At 34.9% G+C, this 22,967-nt stretch overlaps 1 protein-coding gene and 1 long non-coding RNA gene across 2 annotated transcripts; one reads left to right on the top strand and one right to left on the bottom strand.

The window, feature by feature from the left end:
• Positions 1-6,131: 6,131 nt before the first annotated feature.
• On the top strand, positions 6,132-12,382 carry LOC107791399 (methylthioribose-1-phosphate isomerase-like). Its single transcript, XM_016613463.2, has 9 exons — positions 6,132-6,457; positions 6,698-6,753; positions 7,215-7,373; positions 7,480-7,579; positions 7,773-7,915; positions 8,124-8,229; positions 11,434-11,569; positions 11,647-11,918; positions 12,080-12,382. The coding sequence occupies exons 1-9, from the start codon at positions 6,380-6,382 to the stop codon at positions 12,152-12,154; spliced, it is 1,125 nt and encodes a 374-aa protein (XP_016468949.1). The 5' UTR covers positions 6,132-6,379; the 3' UTR covers positions 12,155-12,382.
• Positions 12,383-21,104: 8,722 nt separating this feature from the next.
• Positions 21,105-22,917, bottom strand: LOC142180605 (uncharacterized). The gene is made up of 3 exons (XR_012709217.1): positions 22,609-22,917; positions 22,196-22,252; positions 21,105-21,347 (listed from the first exon to the last, which is right to left on the bottom strand). It is a non-coding gene; the product is annotated as an uncharacterized LOC142180605 (long non-coding RNA).
• Positions 22,918-22,967: the final 50 nt, after the last annotated feature.

The raw sequence follows: 22,967 nt of genomic DNA, 5'->3' as shown, positions 1-22,967 counted from the left end.
AGACCTCAATTTTTCTCTCAATTTATCTCCCATAGGAATTGATAAAAATTTCGGCAGTCTAGCTGCATGGTTGATTTCTCTTTTTTGGAGGAACCGGCGGAATAAGGCAGAGTCAATAAACCCAGCCACCATTTTCTTCTTCTTTTTTGGTTTTCCTTATAGTTTCTGTTTTTTTTTATTTTACAATCTTTTTAATGAATAATAACAGATACACGCACCATTTGAATGTGACTTGTACGCATTATGTCCACGTAAGATAAGATATCGCCACATAAGTATAGTCAATGGTCAAAGGTGTTTATTAGTTATAGGTTTCACGAGTTTGAGTGTTTAAATGGGAAAGACGAAAGTTTGTGTATCGGCTTTCAAAAGCCCTACAAGTTTAAGTGGCAAGGAAGCCATTTCGCCATTTATTTATAACTGGTGTTCTCCATCGACCACCCTAGATAGCTCATAGCCGAGCTTCAGACTCGACCCCGAGACCCTCGGATAAGCAAGCTCGAGGCCCCGATTATTGATCAGTCGGTTTGGTTACCACCTTACTCTCAAGCTCTTATCTTGTTTCTAAGTCTTTCACATAGCATCAATTGCCTAACAACTAGCATAAAAATAGATTACGTATTTTTAGAACCACTAAATCAAATTTAATTGTTATTATCATTTTCACGGGAAACAATGACAAACACACTACTAAAAATTGCTAAAAACCGACAAAAAAATACCGACCAATATCGGTTGATCGCCATATTGGATACATTTAACCGTGATTAAGTGACAAATATTTATATGGCAAACACGCTACTAGAGCGAGTACACTTATCTTGAATTTATTAACTTAAAACGATTCTAAAGAATGGGACTCAGTCTTAAGCAACTTCTTTATTCAAAACAAAACAAAAATACATGAAATGAACCCACTTATCAAAGTGGGCTGGTCTGCTCATTATTTATTTTGTTTTCGTGAGTCCAGCGGAGACAAAGAAAGAAGCCATTTTTACGGTATTTTCGCTTCCAGTCCGGATCCATCCTAAACCAAAGAGCGGGGCTAAGCGAGGGGCATAGCGATACAGTGTTCATACTCGAGTTGCTCAAATCCAGTAGGAATATCAGGAATAGTAGGATCTAGTAGGAGCTTGCCTTGATATAAATATTATGTACGAGTAAAAAAGTTAGATATTTTAGAATTAAAAATATGTTCCCTGCTATTTTAGAATTAAAAATATATATCCCTTTTCTTTATTTCCTTTTCCAATAGAAGGATAAGGTTTTATCCTTTTTAATTTCTTGAGGGGAATCATTAAATTTAGAGGATAAAAATCCTCCAAAGGGCACTAAGAAATAAATCTACCACAACTAATGGTTTAAACTTTATATTTGTTAAAACTAATCTAGTCAACAAGTAAAATGATGGCTACATATTGAACGATCTATATTCGGATACATTAACTTTTGTCCTGGAATGTCCAAACTCTATTTAGATTTTATTATGTTCTTTTTAGTTATATAATATCTATATTTTTTTTTTCATATAGGGGCGTTGATGGTGTTAACACTACAGGTTCAGTTGAATCCAATAACTTTGATTTAAATCTGTATTTATCTTAAGAAATTTATTGAATATGTGCAAAATATTAATTTAGAATTTAGTAACTTATAAGGACTAGAATTTCGAACTCATAAACTTCAAATCTTAGCTTCGTCTATGTATACAATAACAACCTTATGTGAAAGGAATTGCTAATTTAACTCGAGAAAAAGTGTAGAATTTCTCCCCTAATTTCTAAAGTTTGTTTATTTCTATGTAATGAAGATAGGTAGAAGCAAGTGTGTCAATGGATATTTAAAAAATGATTAAACCGATCGAACAGTACCACATCGAACCGATATTTAGGTTTCTTTGTAAGAAATGTATGATTTTTTATAAATCTATAACTGTGCCGATAATTAGGGTAGATTTTTTATTTTACAAAAATAAACCGAAAAAACCAAAAAAATACCGAACTGTACCGAATAAATTTTACATGTGAAAAATATATTTATCTAGTAAGTTTAAAAATAGTAATGCATTAAATTTTTCTTTGGGACTAGGAATTGTGAAAACTGTTACAAGCCATCAAGTAATTAAACTTAAAATACTATTTTCTAAAACATATTATGCTATTTCTACTTAAACTAAGTTATTTCAAGTATCTTTATTAGCAAGACACAAAGTATTCTAGCGATTATGAGTAGCAAACTATAATGTATTGAATATGTTTCCTTTCATATAATTTAGATTATCTTTTTGAATTTTTAATCTTCTATGTACTTTATTCTTGAGTCCCAACTTGGTTAATATCTTTCCACTCCTATGATTTATATTTTCTTTGTCTTTGCTTGGTTTCTTTTACGTTGTTGTAGAATAGTTGATGGATCTATACTCTAGCTATCTTTCATTTTTTTTAATTCATCACTAAATGTCTAGAGAGTTTTGCTAAGTCATATAAAAGAACGTATGTAATTGCACTCTACTTCTACTCGTGAATTCTACATGATATTTAAAAAAAATTAAAAATTAACCGAACCGTACCGATGTCGAAGAGAAATCGACATGATTGGGACGGTTTCAAAAAATCTAATTTTGATAATATATAATAGAATAACTGAAAAAATGGTATGCTACAAAATTTATAAATAATGGCCGAACCGAACCATTGACACCTGTGTAGAAGTAGAACAATTAAACGGATCTTATATCGCTTTTCTTTCTTCTTACTTTTATAATTTTCTTTGCCTTTTTCTTCTATTAATTAGTTCTTAGTACCTCCTTTAAATAGATATAATCTAAATATTGGATGTAATAGCTATAGATCGGTGCTTGCTAGTGAGTCTAAAAAGTCATATCTAATTAAATTACAAATCTTAAATATACCACGTGGGAATATTGACCAAACCGGATAATTAGGCCATGTTTTTTTTTAATATAAAAAGAAGAAGAACTTTATGTATGAGTAGATGAATGGCAAAAGGTTGAAAAGTAAAGAAAAAGAAATGGAGATTGAAGAAAAGGTAGAGTATTAATTATTTCGGAATCATATAGTAGTAGTTAATACTAGCAACTAATTGGACTTGTTAAAAAGGAAATAAAAAGATGTCTGAATTGAAATTGCAATTTCCCAGTTCAATATTCCTTTGTTGTTTAACCATTCCAGATTCATGCTGGCTTGGCTCTTTAAATGTGGAAAATGCGAAATCTTCTTCAAACAAAAATAAATAAATAAATAAAATTGTTTTGTTGCCTGTTTCAGTTTGTTCACCAAAATTAGCACACACACACAAAAAAAAATATTATCAAAAATAAAGGAAGCAAACGAGAAAGTAGAAACATGAAATGAATCAAATCCACTCTTTTATACAAAAGTGTAAACAACAATTTTTCCTAATTTCCAAATTCAGCTCTAATTTTACAAAAAATCGCACTCAGAATCTAGAAATAAAAGAAGAGATCATCAGCCAAGCTTGTATGGTTCTCATCTATAATATTCATCCTATTCTGTTCTTCCCCATCCCTATCCACTGAACCTCGATCAGACTCATCACTTGAAATCAACGGCACAGATTGATTCACAACCTCAGATAGCTGTTCCTTTACATTCGACGGTGGATAAGAAGCCACGTGTCCATCATTCAAATCCTCCATCTCCTCTAATTTGCCCTTCTGCTGACCACTCGCCGGACAGAGTAGATCGCCGCCTTCGATTCCCACCGGGATTCCGAACACACATCCTGGATCAATCACTTCATTTATCGCCATCGGTGGCGCCGGAGATTGAACTCCGGCAGCAGAAGCATTAATTCTCTCATCAGGATAAGGAATGTCTATAATCGCCGGCGACGGAGAATGAACTCCGGCGCCAGAAGCATTACTTATCTCATCGGGATAACGAATCTCCATTGACGCCGACACCGGAGATTGAGCTCCGTCAGTAAAGCCGTTATTGATCTCAACGGGATAATGGATCTCCATTGTCGCTGGCGCCGGAGATTGAACTCCATCGTTAAAACCGTCAATTATCTCATCAGGATAAGGGATCTCGGTTGTCGACGGCGACGGAGATGGAACACCGGCGGGAGAACTATCAACAATCTCATCGGGATAACGGATCTCCATTGTCACCGGCGCCAGAGAAGGTGCAAAGTTGCCGTAATCAAGCAAATTCACGGCGTCATCTAACGACATCGACACAAATAACACAACAATCCACCGATTCCGATAAACTTCCGTTCTATTAACAACAACGCCGTTAACATTCACAACGCCGTCGACGAAATTCACGACGAGCGTCTTGTTCGGAGCAAGAGTCTCTACAACCACACTCCCCTTCGCGCTCCTCGCCAGATCCCCAAAACGGTACCGTTGGGGAACAACATGGTGACGGTAATCGTAACGGAAACCGTCAGGGCGGGAGAACAAAGCCGTATCAGACGGCGCAAAAACGGAGATGGAAGTCAGCCTTAACAGCTCTAATCTTTTAACAGTCAACGCTGTAGCAGCGACAGTGAATCGTCTTCTCCTTAACGCTCTAATTGCGCGATCAAGAAGATAACGATGATCTTCAGATGGAACCACAGACGTTCGAGTTTGAACTTGAGGAACTGAGCATTCTGTTGCTGACGTGGCGTCCAGTACACCGTCGATTCCGTGAACAATGATATGATCGCCCACGTAGATGTCAGGTTGCCTGATTTTAACAGCCCCAATTGAAGTATTTCTCGAAGAAATTAATATATCTCCTGCTAAACTCTTGAAAAAGAAGAGACAATTGTTATTGTAAAGAGTTGGAATTTCAGCGCCATTGGAAGTGGACGACAGGTGGGCCCATGTGAGCGGGTTCTTGAGAGTGTGGTAAAGAAGGATAACAGAGGAGGGGCGTGGGGGAAAAATATTGGCGGTGGCGAAGGAGAAAATGAAATCTGGTGGAGCCAAAATTGTGCCGGAGAAATTGTTGGTGGTGGTGGTGGAGGAGTCGAGGGTGGAAGCGAAGAGGGAGTAGCCACGGTTGCGTAGTGCGTCTGCAGCAGCATGGGCAGAGGAAGAGGGTGGTGGAGATGGTGGGGTAGGGGTGGAGGAACCAAAAGAAAGTAGAAAGCAGAAGAAGAAAGGGAGAGTGAAAGTATTGGAATGGAGATCCATTGCTGTGTTTCTTGATTCCAATGGTGATTGAAGTTTGAGAGTTTATACTGGTAATTGATTGCAAGGTTTGTTTTGATGATTTTGAAGAGAGTATGATAGGCGGTTGGCACTGTTAAAGTAGCAAGTGCTTCTTGATTTGCAGTTTCTTTTGGCGGGCATTTTATTTATTTACTGTTTTTGTCTTCTAAAATGGACATTTTGGAAATAGTTCAAACCCCAACGTGAAAAGCCAAGTCTTTACTCTCCCTCGCTCATCCATCCATCCTTTCCGTTCTCTGTTCTTCTGTAGTCATGACTCATACGAGTACTTTTTATTGACATGAAAACCATTGACGGGTACGCGGACAAAATAGCATTATTTTAATCCCGGTATTATTTTATATCACTTGAAATATAATATAAAATAATATCACATTTGATGTCATAAAATGGGATAATCAGTGAGATTAAATTTATAACTTATTTGATAGAAGATATACATTTATTATGGGATTAAATTATACCTCCAACCAAACAAAGTATAAATTTAATCTCACCCGCCTAATCCCTCTTACCAAACGACCACCCAAAGTGTTGAGCAGAAAATGGATTTCATCACGGTTTCTCTTTGTTTATTGTAGTCTCTGTGTGTGTGACAATTGTCAAGGCAGAATGCAAATGCAAACGTGTCGAGTGTGTTCTTTAGTGATATTTTTTGTATATGCGGCAATTATTAAAAAATAAAATAAAATAAAATTCGTAATGATTGGTTGGTTAAGAGAAAAAGTATAAAAAATATATAGTTTAATTGAAAATTAAATTCGAATGCAATTAATATATGAATTGAGTACTAATTTTCAAGCCAATGTTTTAATAGTTTCATTTGGAATTCAAATTATTAAGTTCAATATTTTGCAAATACTCATAGCTTAAATAGTGGAGTACTTATTTGTACCAAAATGATAGGAGCAATATTTATGTTAAAATATTTACCAAAAAGAAAATATTTATGTCAAAATAGGTCGAGTCTTATTCGTTTTACCAAAATTTCGGAAAGCGAATAAATTGCTGGGGCCTCCTTGTTTCAACTTTCAAGCTCTTCTTCTTCGTCTCTCACCTACCTTACCACACAACTCGAATTTAGGGCTTTTTAAAAGGCGCTATTTCACAAATTCTCTTTGTTATTCTATTTGATATAAGCCACTCTTGTTGAGTTTGAAGATAGCTATGGCTATTGGAAATGAAGGAGACAAGACTCTGCTCTCCATTTGTTATAAGCGTGGCTCACTTCAGCTACTCGATCAAGTATTCTACTCTATTTTCTCTTTTTATTTAAGCAACTTCTACTGCGGCTTTTCATTTTACAGAAGTGCTTTTGTAAATAGATTTCCTTGATTTTTTTCTGGTCTAATTAAAAAGACCAAAAAAAAAAAAGCTTTCTAATTTTTCAACTGAAGTTGATGGTTCCTAAGTTGTTTGTTTTTCAAGTTCTGTGAGCAGCTTGTTGTTTCTCTTTGACTTAACATTTGAGTATATCTTCAACAGAGAAAACTCCCCCTAGAGACCATTTTTTTGGATATCCAGGATACAAAAGATGGCTGGTAATCTTTTTCTCTCTTTTATAGTATTCTTTATTGACTGTTTTTTAAAAACCTTGAGCAGTTATATGTATATTAGTTTTTAATGAGCTCTTGTGGTGGTTTTGTGTGACTTATGATTCCGTCTTTTTTCTTGTTGTCATTGTTGCCCGTTATTGTTTGAAATGAAGTAATGTGGTCAGTGAGGATTCATATAGTTGAACCCAACTTGTTTGGGATTGAGGCATAGTAGTAGTAGTAGTAGTTGTTGTTGTTTGATAGCTATGCCTCCATTTTTCATGTATATAAAAAGTTCCTGCTTAGTAGTACTGGAATTGTTTATAAGCAAAGTAGTACTGGAATGGCGAGTAAAGTGGAAAGATTGTCTCTCTATCCTTTTATGTGGTTCACTGACTGGTTATCATGCCTAAAAAGGTTCTTCAGTATTGAGTGGTTTTATTGACTTGATTCTGCATATGCACCAGGGATGCAATTAAAGAAATGGTTGTCCGTGGAGCACCTGCAATTGCTATAGCTGCCGCACTGTCTTTGGCAGTAGAAGTTTCAAACCTGTCTTCGTTTGATGGGACTTCTGATGATGCATCAGATTTCCTTAGTAAGAAATTGGATTATCTTGTTTCAAGGTATAGTATTGCAGAAATATTTGTCTGCTTATCTCTCGTAATTGTGAGATTCCATGTTGTTTGATTGTGTGACGGGTATCGATGAAATTTTGTTCCCTTCGTGCAGTCGGCCAACAGCTGTTAATCTTTCAGATGCTGCAGTTAAGCTTAAAGAAGTTATAAAGAAGGCTGCTACCACAGCCAAAGATGCAAATTCAGTTTTTCAGGTGGTAACATTGTCTTGTTTGGCCAACACTCACCTATGCTGCTTAAATAATATAAAAACTACAGTAGTAAGGGAGTGAGAAGCCTGAAAGAAGGATGCAACTTAATTGGGAATAGTTACACCATAGAAATGTAGTAAATTGACTTGTACTTTTAGTCTGTTGCACAACACTTAACTCTCATATGTTCCGTCAGGCTTACATTGAAGCTGCTGAAGTTATGCTGGAGGATGATGTTACTTCCAATAAGGCAATTGGATCATATGGAGCTAGTTTTCTGAAGGAACACCTGACTGACTCTCAGAAGATAACAATTTTGACCCACTGCAACACCGGAAGGTTCATTCCAATACTAATTTTTCTTTTTTATTTACGTTGTTGTGATCGGTCCATTACCCTACTTGACTTGATAAGGTCTTCTCCAGTAAGCTATTGCTTCCATGCAATTGCAATTAATCATTCTGTAACAGGACCAATCAAAAGCAACTATGATTATGATTAGTTACCCATATGGGGTAACTCTAACTTTTATTCGTACTTTCAACAGTCTGGCTACAGCTGGATATGGAACTGCTCTTGGTGTAATCCGGGCACTTTATACCGATGGAGTTCTAGAAAGGGCATACTGCACAGAAACACGTCCCTTCAATCAGGTAATGCATGAGCTATAGTTGTTTCTAGCTTTAATTACTCTAGTAGATCCTGCCACTGAACATTACAGCCATATACCAAGTATGTTATCTCCATTGAACTGCAGAAATTAAAGTTATTGCAATTTTTCTTCACGGTTGCAGAGTAAATTCTAACTTATAGACATGCCATAATAAATGTTTTTGGTAATTAAGAGTGAAAAGTGTTTCTTTTTCTTATTAGTGGACTCATCCTCTTTGTGATTCTAGCATAATCTTGTGATGCTGGTAATTTACGGTTGGGCAGGTTAGGGTTCAATAATAGTCTGTTATAATATGTGGTACTTTGATTGTTAACTCCGTGTTGCCTACTCTGATTAAATGAAAATGGGTTAGACTACATTAAGAAAAGATATTGTCATATTGGAGATATATGGTATGCGAATGAAAGAAAATTTAAACAAGGACTTGAAAAGCAGGTGTATCTAGTCTATTGTTGCTGCAAACTCAGTAGTCACCTTCTCCAATCAGTCATAATACTTGCAACCCGGCACTTTATTAGAAATTTAGAATAAATACCGAACGGTTGTTTTTGGGCCTTGTAATTCACTTATCTTTCCCCCCCTTCCCCCCAAACATCCTCCTAACACACACAGAAGAGAGTAAGGAAAAAGCTTTCCGGCCATTCTTTGTTTCCCTGTCGCTGGTTCTTTTCATATCAGCTGACATCATTTTCCTTAAGCCAAGTCACGCTGGAACAATAGGTGCAAATATATGCTTCGGCAGCTAGATTGAGGAATTCCAGTGTAAAATACTTTGAGGTCTAAGCTGAAATAAGGCCAGAAATGACTAAATGGGCAGTGTTGAAATCCATTTCTAGTAAAAACTAATAGCAGTGAGGCTAACATTTCAGAAATTGTACGGGAAAAAGATACTGCATGAACTTATGTTTGGCAGTAACATGTCAAAGACCAGTAATTATTACCTAGCAAAGATAGGCTTTAATCTGCAGATAAAATAGGATAAGGTATAGGGCAAATTGTCACAGAGACATCATTTAATACCTTTATGGAATATAACTGCATTATTTGACTATTGAATTTTTACGTTCTAAGTAACCATGTTGTCCACTTACTTATACAGTTCCAGACTTTATAGACCTTGGGACATGTCAGTTCAAATTTCTTAGTCTACAAGAGTATTTCACTTCAAATTTTCTCTAAGCTGACCTAAAAAATTCCCCATCAAGTACCTATTTATTTAGTACTAAAATATGCTTCGAGTGAAATGTTAGAGCACACTACATACTCCACCTTAACCTCCACGTAGGCTTGTAGCAGCTAAAACTTTTAGTGCTCACCTAAGTTAATACCTTTTAACCCGATTCTTCATTTCATCAAAATTGGAGCTAGCTGAAAAAACCAGTCGGCATCTAAAGACGAGGGACTACATAAGTGCATCTTTGTGTGAACTTTAGTAGCTTAGTACATGATACTTGCTCGACATATTCATATTCTTGTTGACTACAAATTCAAGAATCATGTACTGAAGAAGCAGATTTGGAGGGGCGGAAGGGTTCGCCGAAAAATTACACTGTATATATAAGACAAAATCTGTTTTTGTACTTCTAGATATTATGTTTTGAACCCCCTTGACATAGTTGAAAAGCATAGCTTAGTGGCAAAGGGTTTCAAAACCTTTATGAGGTCATTGGTTCAATTCCCATTGGCTACAATCTCTTTTAAACTTTTTAAACTTTTTTCTTTGTTGAACCCCCCTTAGCGAAAATTCTGTCTCCGCCATTGGCAGTGAGGCTAACATTTCAGGAAACTGTACGGGAAAAAGATACTGCATGAACCTATGTTTGGCAGTAACATGTCAAAGACCAGTAAATTATTACCTAGCAAAGATAGGCTTTAATCTGCAGATAAAATAGGATAAGGTATAGGAAAAAATTGTCACAGAGACATCATTTAATACCTTTATGTAATATAACTGCATTATGTAACTATTGGATTTTTACGTTCTAAGTAACCATGCCCACTTACATATACAGTTCCCGACTCTATATACCTTGGGGCATGTCAGTTCAAATTCCTTATTTTACAAGGAGTATTTCACTTCAATTTTTCTCGACTGATCTAAAAAATTCCGTTCAAGTACCTATTTATATAGTACTCCCTCCGTTTCAAATTAGATGAGGTACTTTCCTTTTTAGTTTGTTCCACAATAAATGACACATTTCTAAATTTGGAAATAATTCAATTTTAGTGCCCGTTTGGACATAAGAAATTTTTCCCCCTTTTCCAAAAAAATTTCACTTTTTTCCAAAATCAGCGTTTGTTCATAAAATTTCCAATTTTCACTTGAAGATGTATTTTGGAAATTGTCGAAAATCTGAAAAACTCCAAAAGGTTGTTTTTCAAAATTTTCACTCAAATCACTCATAAAACTTCAAAACAACCCAAAATTATATTCATGTCCAAACACAACTCTAAATTTCAAATACCATTTTCACTTGAAATTTTTTTTCCCCTAATTTGAAATTTTACAATTGTTATGTCCAAACGCCCACTTAAACTCTTCATTTTACCCATTTTACCCTTAATGAGAAGCTTTTATAACCACACAAATGTCATGGTCCCACAAAGCTTTTATCCATTAAGCTTTTAAGACCACACGTTTCAAAAGTTTATTTTTTTTCTTAAACTCCGTGCCGAGTCAAACTACCTCATCTAACTTGAAACGGAAGGAGTACTAAAAGATGCTTCGAGTGAATTGTTGGAGTACACGACATACTCCACCTTAACCTCCACGTAGGTTAGTAGCAGCTAAAACTTTTAGTGCTAACCTAAGTTAATGCCTTTTAACCCGATTCTTCGTTTCATCAAAATTGGAGCTTACTGCAGAAGACCAGTCGGCATCTAAAGACGAGGGACTACGTAAGTGCATCTTTGTGTGGACTTTAGTAGCTTAGTGCATGATACTTGGTCGACATATTCATATTCTTGTTGACTACAAATTCAGGAATCATGTACTGAAGAATCAGATGCTTAATAGTAAATTTAAAATGAAATATGTGGTGGACAGTAGTTCTGATTTGTCTTGTTGAAAGACTTCTTTTCTAGTTTGACTTGTTGTACTACAATTTGAGTCATCCTGCACCTGGGCCCCAAACAGAGAACAGTCAGGGTAAGATACGTCCTCACTTCTCCATTTAAATATCAGGGATCCAGATTGACTGCATTCGAGTTGGTTCATGAGAACATTCCAGCCACCCTTATAGCAGATTCAGCTGCAGCTGCATTGATGAATGCTGGTCGGGTGAAAGCTGTCATTGTTGGAGCTGATCGTGTAGCGCCAATGGTACATATGACTTATGATTCGCATGGGCCTTTTCCTTTTAGAACCACCGTTTTACAGGAGCTTTAAATCTCATTGCAGGTGATACTGCCAATAAGATCGGAACTTACAACCTTGCTGTTTCTGCTGTGCATCATGGTATACCATTTTACGTTGCTGCTCCTTTGACTTCTATTGATCTATCTCTTTCTTCCGGACAAGAAATTGTGATAGAAGAAAGATCTCCGAAGGAGCTGTTACATACACGAGGAGGACTAGGTGAACAAGTTGCTGCCTCTGGTATTTCGGTTTGGAACCCTGCATTTGATGTCACTCCAGCAAATTTGATTAGTGGAATTATCACTGAAAAGGTCAGCAATTGTATATCTGCCTTTGTTTCCCATTGTTCTATCTATCCTTATACTTGCACTGTCTATATTTGTGTGCTTATAACCCCATGCTTTTTATGTTCTGGCAAATATCAAATTACTACCCAAATGATAAAATTGACAAGTGACAACTATTTGAATAGGGTGTCATCACGAAGAAGGGGACGGACACATTTGATATTGCTGAGTTTGTGCGCAAGACATCTGGAAATTGGTGATGCTGGTTTTATTAAAAAAAAATTCAATTGGTACTTCTTGACTTTGCTAAATTCCTCGCATCATACAGTAAGCTATCAGTAGTTCCGTACTCAGAAGGCAACATCTATTGCACTTCAATAATTGTTATGCATTGTGGTCCTATTAGAGCATGGGAGAAATGTATAACTATGGAGCTTTTTAATGAAATAAACCCATCTCCCTTTGGCGTCGGCATTGATCCATGAAAATATTTGGCAATTTCAATATTGGGTATTTTTTCCATTTTCCTTTCCTTTTCTTATTCGGGAATTTGAATTTCACAAAATCATCCTCAAGATGAGCCAAATGCTACATTCTCATGTAATCACAAATTTGAAGTTCTGGACCACCATTCGCATGAAATAAACAAGGATTTGTTGGCCCTAAATTACAGTTTAGGATGGCGCCATTTTCTAATGAAGATTTTTATTTAACTAGTGGTGCGGGAATGGGCAAGGCAGGTGGCAGGCTGAGTTGGAGGTACGAAGGCTTACATGGCAAGCTAGTCCAGACACCACGGTTATTAAAAAACAGCTTAAATAATTTCCCTTATTCTAATGCTGTTCTATATATACTTATATTAGAATTGCTGTCCCTGTTGTGACTTCATTGTCAATGTTACTCCTATTCTAATTATTTTAATTCGCCAATGAGCATTCGTACAGAAGGGTTGGGAAAAAAGGTTTTACCTCATTTGAAATGAAATGCCTTTGCAGTCATAGAAGCTCATGACTTGTTTAAGATAACAAGTTAGTAGTCAAACTCTAGGCACTGGAAAACTTTTGCATCAATGGGGACAAGAAAGAAAATTTGTCTGCTTCTATTATCTTCAGGCCGATTATCACTTCTAGCACACCAATATTGGTCCAGTGCAGGGCTCTTGTTGTATCTTCAGCAACTTGTTCACCTAGTGTTAATACATATACTCTCATAACTTTTGAACCATTAAATCTTCTGTCATGTTGGTTTGGTAAGTTTGTTCACCTAGTGTTAATACATATACTGTCAAATGCAGATATAGGAAACTTTATACATATGTGTGGAAAAATTAAGAACTAGACATATAATAAGATTACACTCATTTTGAACCTACTAAATCTTGAATTCGCCTCTGCATACACCCCTTTATTTGTTGAGGATAATATACATATGACTAGTGACTCAAATGTTTTTTTTTTCCAGTACATTTTATAAAGCATAACACTTTTCCGAGTTTAGAAAATCAAGTTTAACTATTATGCTTAGCTTAAAATCTTCGGAAGACTTTGCTGGTCTTCCATGTCAGAGCATCTAGTTCTGCCATTTCCTTTTACCGACTCTGTGGAATTGCCACTGAAGGTTGACTTGTATCATACATTATGTACTAGATATGCACAGATTATAATGTCAGAATTGTTATTCAGTTAATAATAATGTATAAATTATTATGGGGGTATTGCTTATCTTAGGGATATATTTTGTATTTAGTTCTTCTTAACTATGTAGTGCTAATGAATATATTCTTATTCCATATACTATCCCATATAAAATACTAGTCCACAACTCTCCCATATAACTCATTCTAAGTATTAACAATGAGCCCAACCAAACGTTGTTTTAAGCTGTGCAACAATTATTTTTCTTGTACCAACCAGCTAAATATCGCACTACAACTTATGCAAAATATTATGGTGCGATTATTATTGTTAATACGATGAACCAAATGATCTCTAAGTACATAACTTTCACATGTGACAATAGCAATCTTTCATTTTGTTTTCCAACATTTCATTTATTCCTCAAGCTTCAACATCAAATAATCTTAATAATGAGGGTTCTAAAATCCAATGGTGAGATGACGCTCGATTAACAAATTCAAGAACATCGTGTATGCGTAGAACAACAATAAGGTTTCCCATGGTATTTACTAGTGAACCGCAATTCATAAATCAAATCCAAATTTCTTCTCCACATCAAACTAAATACCAAATCTGTAAAAGGACAAGATGGTTTTCCATAAAACACGTGCAGACACATTAATTTTTCGTCATAATAAGGAAGACTATCAGTTAAACTTAGAAGTTTCATCATACTTCATTCAATGGGTTCATCTGTATCCATCATTTCCGACATGATTCATAAATATGCATATGAGAAATTGTTAAGATGTCAACAATATCAAACTCTCTTAACCTGTAATTTCAAAAGTAAATGCGTGATAAAAACCCTAAAGGCCGATCGATCGGATCCATCAAGTTTAAATCTTCAATACATCTCCCGCGGTCACAATGTCTTTCAAGACTCAACTCATGCATACAGCCATGACCCCATCTATTAGAATCACTATATGTATCTTGATAAGTTCAAGGGCACCTCAATTTACTCCGACGATTTAATGGATGTATCTCTCATTCATCTTGCTTGCTACCACGGCTATGTCCACTTTCCCCAACTTCCACAACCTCAGCAAATTTGACATGTTTTTCATCATAATTATTGTTCTGTGAACTGGTCGAATTTCTCGTGGAAACATTCCTGGCGTTCGCCATGGTGGCCGCGTTGGAGCTGCGCTGTGAAATCTGGCGATTATCAAGTTTGCTACTGCAACAACATAGTTTGATGCAAGTGTACATGTAAGTGAGGAACCAAAAGAGCCATGGAGAACCAACTAAGATCAATGCTGCTGGAAGAAACCAAGGTTGAGAAAGATTCGACACGAAAAGGTAGATGACAAGGAGGATTCCTCCGCCAGTTACACAAATACAAAAAATGCAAGAGATTAGAGGAACTCTCATATCCCCATACCTATCCTCCATTCTTCTATAATATTGATTCAGAATCAATCAAATCTCCCCGAATATAACTTAATATAGCCGACGACAATAAATTAGTCAAAAGCTTGAATTTGCTTCAGTAACATTCTAGGGCTGCACTTTCAATTGGTAGAAAAAGGTACACAACCCCATTCAATTTATCCTGCACTTGGAAAAGAGGAATAAATATAGTGATAATTTTAATTCTCTTTCTATTGTCATCTTTAGATACCTCCTCCTCTTTCTTCCAATTTAGGGTTGAGATGCAAGAAAGAAGCAACAAGATGGGCCAAAACAAAGAAGAAATCAAGAAGAGCGTTTAAAACGGAAGTTAGTTTATGAGATTGAAATAGCAATGACATTTTTTTTGTGGTACTCAACTCACGTTACATGCAAGGCAAAGAAGAATTATAAGTATATGAATATCCTTTATTAGAGATTTTTTTACTTATTTTAAGTTTGAACACCCTAAATGAAATTCCTGAATTTGCATGTGGTAGACAAAAAGCAGGGGTGTACATAGGTTGGGTTGGATCGGATTTTACAATTACCAAACCAAATCAATTGTGTCAGGTTATTAAATCTAAAGACCAAACCAAACCAATAAAACTCGGGTTTTTCAATCTTGGTTTTCTCGAGTTTTTGGGTTATTCGGGTTTTTTCCGGTAAAATCTTCGTAGAACAAAATATATAACTCGTGCTAAAAATATTTCTTTAATCCTAGTAAGATACAACTATATAAAGTATTTTCCAAGAAAATAATACAAAATATGAGATGTGTCATGGCATTGTCCTAAAATATTCAACAATAAAGACAATAAAATTATGTAATATAAATATTGCTAATTAAAAAGCCATAAAAAAATAAACATAATCTAAAAGTACTAATTCATGCTAAAATAAGTAGACTAATAAGGGAGTATTAATTACATGACTAACGCTAAAGAAAAAATATAAATAGGTTATGCATTTTTATCTGGATTATTGCAAAACGAAAAAATAGATATTCAATATATTCCCGTTCGTAGTATTGAACTGAATGTCTTTTGTTAGCATTAATATTGATTTGATTTTGGTTTGAGCTTTTGTTAGTATTATTTAATTTACTAATATTAATGGCTATAAAACTTATTGGAACATTCAAAAGTTCTAAGTCCAACCTTGAAATAATACCTTAACAGATAAAATTATGAACTTTTTAAAAAATATTTATAAATTATATCACAATAAGTATATTTATATATTAAATATATCTAAAATTTCTATATATGTAATGTCAGGTTGGTTTAGTTTCGGTTTGACTTTTTTTAGTTAAAACCAAACTAAGCCAATTATGGTCGTTTTTTTTTTCCAATACCAAACCAAATCAAACCAAACTATAATCGGGTTTTTTTTTCTCTCGATTTGACTCGAATTATCGGGTTGGTGTGGTTTGTCGGTTTTCTTTGTACACACCTACACATCACATAGGCTTTTGCATTTTAGATGCATATCAGGTATAAAACAGAATACAAATCCCATTATTCATAGAAATAAATATTTTACTGTCACACCCCAACCTTGGGAGGTGTGGCTGGCACCCGATGCCCGAAGGCCCGAGCGAACCAACCATGAGATATGATCTGAAATATAATAACCTGCAGGCAGAAGAGCCCAACACGACATATATATATATATATTTACATTCATCAGCATGCTCAGATTATAACTCTTTCAAAACTTTGCTTTTGTAAGCACGTGATTTTTGCCCTATATGAGAATTACTCCCAAAAAAAATTCAAAAATAAAATGATTTTTCTTTGGTGTGCAATTTTGTGATATTTTGTGATATTTTGAATAATTATTTGTATTTGTCTGTGCGTGTTTATTTGCTAAATTAATAAAAAATACAAAAATATGTCGCATTTTGCATGTAGGATTTAATTCTACAATTGATAATAATTAAATTTGTTTTACAAAAATTAAAAATTACAAAAATAGGCATCGTTTGCATTTTTAGCATTTAATGTCCAAATATACAATTTTATGCTTAATTAATATTTAATTGTGCGTTAATTGTTATTGGGAGTTAATTTGCGCTTTTATAACTTAATTTAGTTCTTAATAATAGTTTAAGTATTTTTATAATTTAGTTTTAGAAAAATAAAAGAAGAAAAGAGAGCGAAAATATAAAGAAAGTCGGAATTGGGCCTCTTCTTCAATTTCAAGCCACAAGCCCAAAAAATGGCCCAATCTTCCCTACGACCCAGTCCATTTCGAACTGGGTCAACCCGGTCCATAACCCAACACCCTATTATCTTGCATTTCAAAAAATAAAACAAAAGAAAACAAAAAAAAAAATAGTAAAAAAACCCTAAAAATGCCTAAAGCATCCGCCCCCCCTATTCTCCTTCTTCTTCCTCAAAACTTCAAGCTCCATCCATGGATGCCTTACCCCAACGACCACCCCCTCCAGCCCTTCCCCCTCACCCCGTCACACTCACAACACACGCACGTCACCCTCACGACCCCGGCTCGACTAAACGACCCCAGCCCTATCCGCCATTAATGAAGCTCGTCGAGCTCAAGTTTGAGCTAAGATTGCCATGGCTGCCTGCTTCTCCACCATGCTGCTGTTGCGACTGTTTCTTCCAAGCTTCGTCGACACTGCTATCGCGGCTGTTCTGCCGGTCTCGTCGAGTTGCCCGTCGTTGCTGCATCCTCGTCATTACTGCTGCGTTCGGCTCCCAGCTGCTACTGCTTCATGCAGCTTCTTCTTCCTCCGTCGCGCTGCTGCCAGGGCGTCTGCTTCATGCTGCTTCTCGACGGATTGCTGCTGCTGCTCGTCGCAGCAGTTGCTATTGTTTCGTTGTTGTTTCGTCTTCTTCGGTTTGTCAAAGGTCGAGGGTTTTTCGTTGAGTCGAAGCCCGGACGGATTTGTTTACAATCGTTGTTCGTCGTTTCATTTCCGGTTAGTTGATTTTTGAATCTCATTTATCGTCCATATTTTTGTTTGGTATTTTCCGGATCCAAAATCGTTAAAGAATTCAATTCTTGTTTTGTTCGTTGTTCATCGTTGAAATCATTTTTCTAGTTTGTTCATGTTCATGTGCTTTGTTAAAATTAATTTTCAGATTTCAAAATAGAAGTTTAATAAATTGTTTTCATATTCATTTCATGTTTGTATTATTGTTTAAGTGAATATTTGTTAGTTTGATGTTTGTTAGATTCAAATTGAAATTTAATTAACTATTTCTTCAATTTGTTTCATGTGTTTATGTATTGTTAGAAATTGTTAATATTGTTAAGTTCAAAGGTCATAATTGTTTATTCGTCGATCTTGTTATTTGTCTAAAAAGAATTTAGTTGTGTTAAAGGAAATATATTGATTTAATCGTTTTAATCCGTCATGTTTGTTGTGTTAAAATAGATTCATTCATGTTCATGTTTGGATGATCTTGAATCCGAATTTTGTATAGTTTGATTTCTTGTTTACCATTTATGATTATTTCTTGAATTGTTCTCATAATCTTGTTTAAAGTTTAATATAAGAATTGTTTGTTGTAATATTGTTAGAGTTGATTTTAAGTTCAATATTATTGAATTTAGGAATCTAAATATACTTGTTTGATTGTTGTTGTTGTTTAAATCCGAAAAATAGGTTTGTTGTTGCCAAAAATATTGTTCAATCAAATTTTAGTTGTTCTTGGTTGTTCAATTTGTGTTCATGTGATTTGTTGTTGAAATGTTGTTAAAATCATGTTCATGTGATATTGTTGTTATGATGTTCATCCGTGTTCATATTGTTGTTTGAACATTGTTAGAAATTGATCATATTGTCTATATTTTGGTTAAGTTTGATTAATTGATGTGTTATAGCTGATGGGTAGTTTGGTAAATTTGTAATACGTTCAGGGGTAGTTTGGTAATTTCAGTAAGGTCGGAAGGGGTAGTTTAGGAATTGTACATTTTGTAATTGTTTATTTGAAGCATGGGGGACAAAATGAAATGGGGTGGGTTGTGATATGATTATTTAATATAAAGGGGGGACAAGATTTAATTTAAAGGGGAATCTTGCATTATTTTAAATGAAGCATGGGGGACAAAATATAATGGGGTGGTGTGATATATTTATTTAATGTAATGGGGATGAGTGAGAAGATAATGGGTTTGGTAGAGAAAGGGATTGATTTTAATTGATTAAAGGGTGGAGATTATATATAGAGAGGTCTGAAAAAATCAGAAGGAGGACAGAAAAAAAAGAGAGATTAGAAAAAAAAAGAGCTGAACATTTATTCCGAAAAAAACATTGAAACTCTCAAGAAAAGAAAAACATACAAAGAAAAAATAAAAAAAAGTTGAAAATTAGAAGAGAAAGTAGTACACACCTGATAAATATTCTGGTATACAGGTGTAGAAATTAAGGGTTGAAGATTAACTAGCCTTTCAAAAATCTGAAAATTTCCCTTGGTTTCTGTCCGTTATTTTCGGCATTCCTGGATTTTATTTTGAATTTTTCAAAGCTGTCACTGGGATTTTCGTTGACTGGTTATTGCTGGTTATTGTTGCTGTTGCTGTGTTACGTATTACGTTGCTGACTGTCTTCTTCTTATATTGACAATATCAGGTACACAACTGTAATTTTGGCATTTTGTAAGCTGAAATGAAGAATGGAGTGTTAAATTTTTAATTTAGTTTAATTTAATTTTTTGTATTGTATTTAGGTTATTCATGTATTATTATTCTGTAAATCACTGTCATTTGGCATAACTAGGCATATTATAGCGACATATTAAATAACGCCTTAACCAGATTATTAGGAAATATATTTAAGCCTGATTATTAATTAAAACTGTTTAATAAAAAAAAAAAAGAAATAATGTAAAAAATGGCGTTATTGAATCAGTTTGGCAAAAAATTAACTAAGTTCCTTATTCATAAGGTTTTTCGTCAACGATAAGTTAATCGGAATCATGTAGTCAATTTCAGTTAAAACATGAATTAGTTTGCGAACAAGTATTAAGACATGATGTGAATTAAAACAAAGTTAGTTAAGGTTAAATTGTTTAAATTTTTTAGAAATATGGTTTAGTAATCAAGTTTTTTTTTCTTTCTTTCAATTTTCAGTATTTGTAAATAATTAGTTTCAATAAGCTTAAGTCTTACTAACAATTTAAAGTTTAATCCAACTATGGGATAATTAGTTTTTTTTTATTTTTTTATTTTATTTTTCGATAATTCCATGTTGTATTTATGATTATAATTTTTATTACTTTCTGTTAATATTTGTTTTTCTCTTCTATTTAATATGTTATTTTCAAGAATGTAGATATTGATTTTATATTTATAGACAAACTTAGTAATAACAAAAAGGTAGTCATTAAAGGATATTCTTAAAATAAGGAAGGATTTCGCTAAAAATAAATAGATGTAAATAATACAAATTTACAGGATTCTCCAATCTCATTTATTTATTTAATTATTTAAAAAAAAATTACTTAGAATTTGGGATGGATTGTTTAGTGAATTTCACTTCCTTCCCCAAAGATAATGACGCGCTAGACTCTTTAGGCGCGATTTAATTAATTTTACCTTCTTAAACTCGGATGCGCATTTCATGCGACCCAAATCTAAATCCTAAAACATTGAATAAAAATGTGTTCCGGATTACGGGTGCATTTCATGTGACGTAATCCAAAGACATGTTTTAAACGATGTTCACAATTTTTTTTTAAAAAAATAATAATAATAATAATAAAGTGGTAAAGAGTTAAAATTGGCACATCGGTTCATAATTGTATTAAAATCAGATAAATTAAAATCAGATAAATAAGTTAAATATGGCAGTTGAGCGACCGTGCTAGAACCACGGAACTCGGGAATGCCTAACACCTTCTCCCGGGTTAACAGAATTCCTTATCCGGATTTCTGGTGCGCAGACTGTTAAACAGAGTCATTCTTTTCCTCGATCCGGGATTAAAATGGGTGACTTGGGACACCCTAAATCTCCTAAGTGGCGACTCTGAAATAAATAAACCAATCCCGTTTCGATTGTCCTTTAATTGGAAAAACTCCCTTCGCACCTCGCGGTGCCGGAAAAGGAGGTGTGACAATATAAACTAGGCCAACAAGGCTGTAACAACAGTATAACAGCTATCCAGAAGGTCGATAGGGCGATACGAAAAATATATATATAAAATGACCGCTAGTCTGCAAGCCTCTAAGAGTGTAAGACAATCTCAACAGGGCGGGACAAAGCCCCCGACATGCCCAAAACCACACATATACATCTGTAATAGTACCTATGGACTCAAAGTCAGCAACTCCGAAGAAGTGGAGTGCGAAACCCAACGCTGATCCTGGGGGTCCTACTGAGGAGGCACGCCACTCTGTCTATTCGAACCTGTGGGCATGAACACAACGCATAAAAATGCGTCAGTACGAAATATGTACTGAATATGTAGGGCGACAAGTGTAACATGAAAAATGTAATTAACAATAGAAGAGACATAGAGATAATTTGAATTCTGAAACTAGCCTCGGTAGGAAACTAAAATTCAACATGGATATAAATGTATGCTCGTGACACCGTCGTTCACTATCGCTACTTATAATATATCACATTATATAATAATAAATCCCTCTGTGGGGCTATAATATCCATAACATACCCGGCCATAATAAAGGCTCGGTAGAATAGTACCCGGCCACGTGGAGCTCGGTAATCCCAACTGATCAGTGGTTACACAATATGTGTCATACCCGACCGTCTATAATGCGGCTCGGTAATGAAAGTAAATACATACATATACTAGATCATAAATTATATAGGTGCAATGCGAAACCAACCTTAAAAGACGTATTCTAAGAAGAGTCGAAGTGGCCTATCATCATTCTTCCCCGACTATCATGGTTGTGGCTAAAAATATTTAATTTTCAACTATGAGCCAACAAGTACTAAGAACATGAGAGTTGTGTATTATGAGTACCTTTGAAGTAAATGTTACTTATTCATGATTTATATGAACGTCGAAAGGAGAATGAGTAAAAGGCTCTAGTTCTTTTTAAGCAAGGAACAAGGAAATCCGAGAATTCATAGATATCCTCTAGAGTAAGCAATCTATGAGAAAAGATCAGGTCTAAGCATCTTTATAAGTTGAAGGTGAAATAACTCGAATCCGACGAGACAATTCGATAAACGTTTATTCGAATTCTAGTCATGCCGAAAAGTATAGCGAAAGCCCCACATACCTTGTCGATGGGGTTATATACTGTTTCCAAGACCTCAAAAGCCTTAGGAATGATTTCCTACATAATACAAACCATTCAAAATCAAATTCAAGCTCATAGCTTAAATAATTCTTCATTTAGACATTTACGCGAACAACTTGTGGCCATGAATTTGTAGACTCTTTTGTAGATTAATTTCCCCCCAACACACCACAAAATTTTTCTTTACTACATCTCCTCATCAACAGAATTCCATCCATGTCTTCACAGATCAAAACAACACAATAAAACCATATAGAACAGCCCCAACAATCAAGCCATATTAATAGAGGTTTCTTAAGAAAAATCAAGAATATTTCTATAGAGGTTTCAACTATTTCTTAAGAATTCTTATGGTAGAAGTTTACAAAGATCAAAGAGAAGTTAAATCATACCTTACGTGACCAGAATTACTCAAAATTCGAAATTACTTCAAGGCGGAGTCTTGCTATGAAAAGTGAAACACCGAAGAATTCACGATTCCGAAGCTACCATGGTGTTCTCCATCTTTAGGATGACTAAATTGTTGTTATGCTTGGCTAGATGGATGGGAGAAGTTTGAGAGAAAATCCCTAGGTTTTTGGTTCTGTTTTGGAGAGGATAAAACGCAGGGGTTCTGTTTTAAAAATTGACTTAAATAAGGAAATTTTGACTAAACCCGACTAGGCACACTGTTCCCGTAACAGTGTGCACCCCTGTACAAAAATATTAATATCTCTCTACTCCGAAGTCGTATTAATGAACGGTTTGTTGC

This window comes from Nicotiana tabacum, chromosome 5 (genome assembly GCF_000715075.1).
Source record: "Nicotiana tabacum cultivar K326 chromosome 5, ASM71507v2, whole genome shotgun sequence".
NCBI lineage: Eukaryota > Viridiplantae > Streptophyta > Magnoliopsida > Solanales > Solanaceae > Nicotiana > Nicotiana tabacum.
The sequence above is the reverse complement of the archived record's forward strand: the minus strand, read 5'-3'. Positions and strand labels throughout refer to the sequence as shown.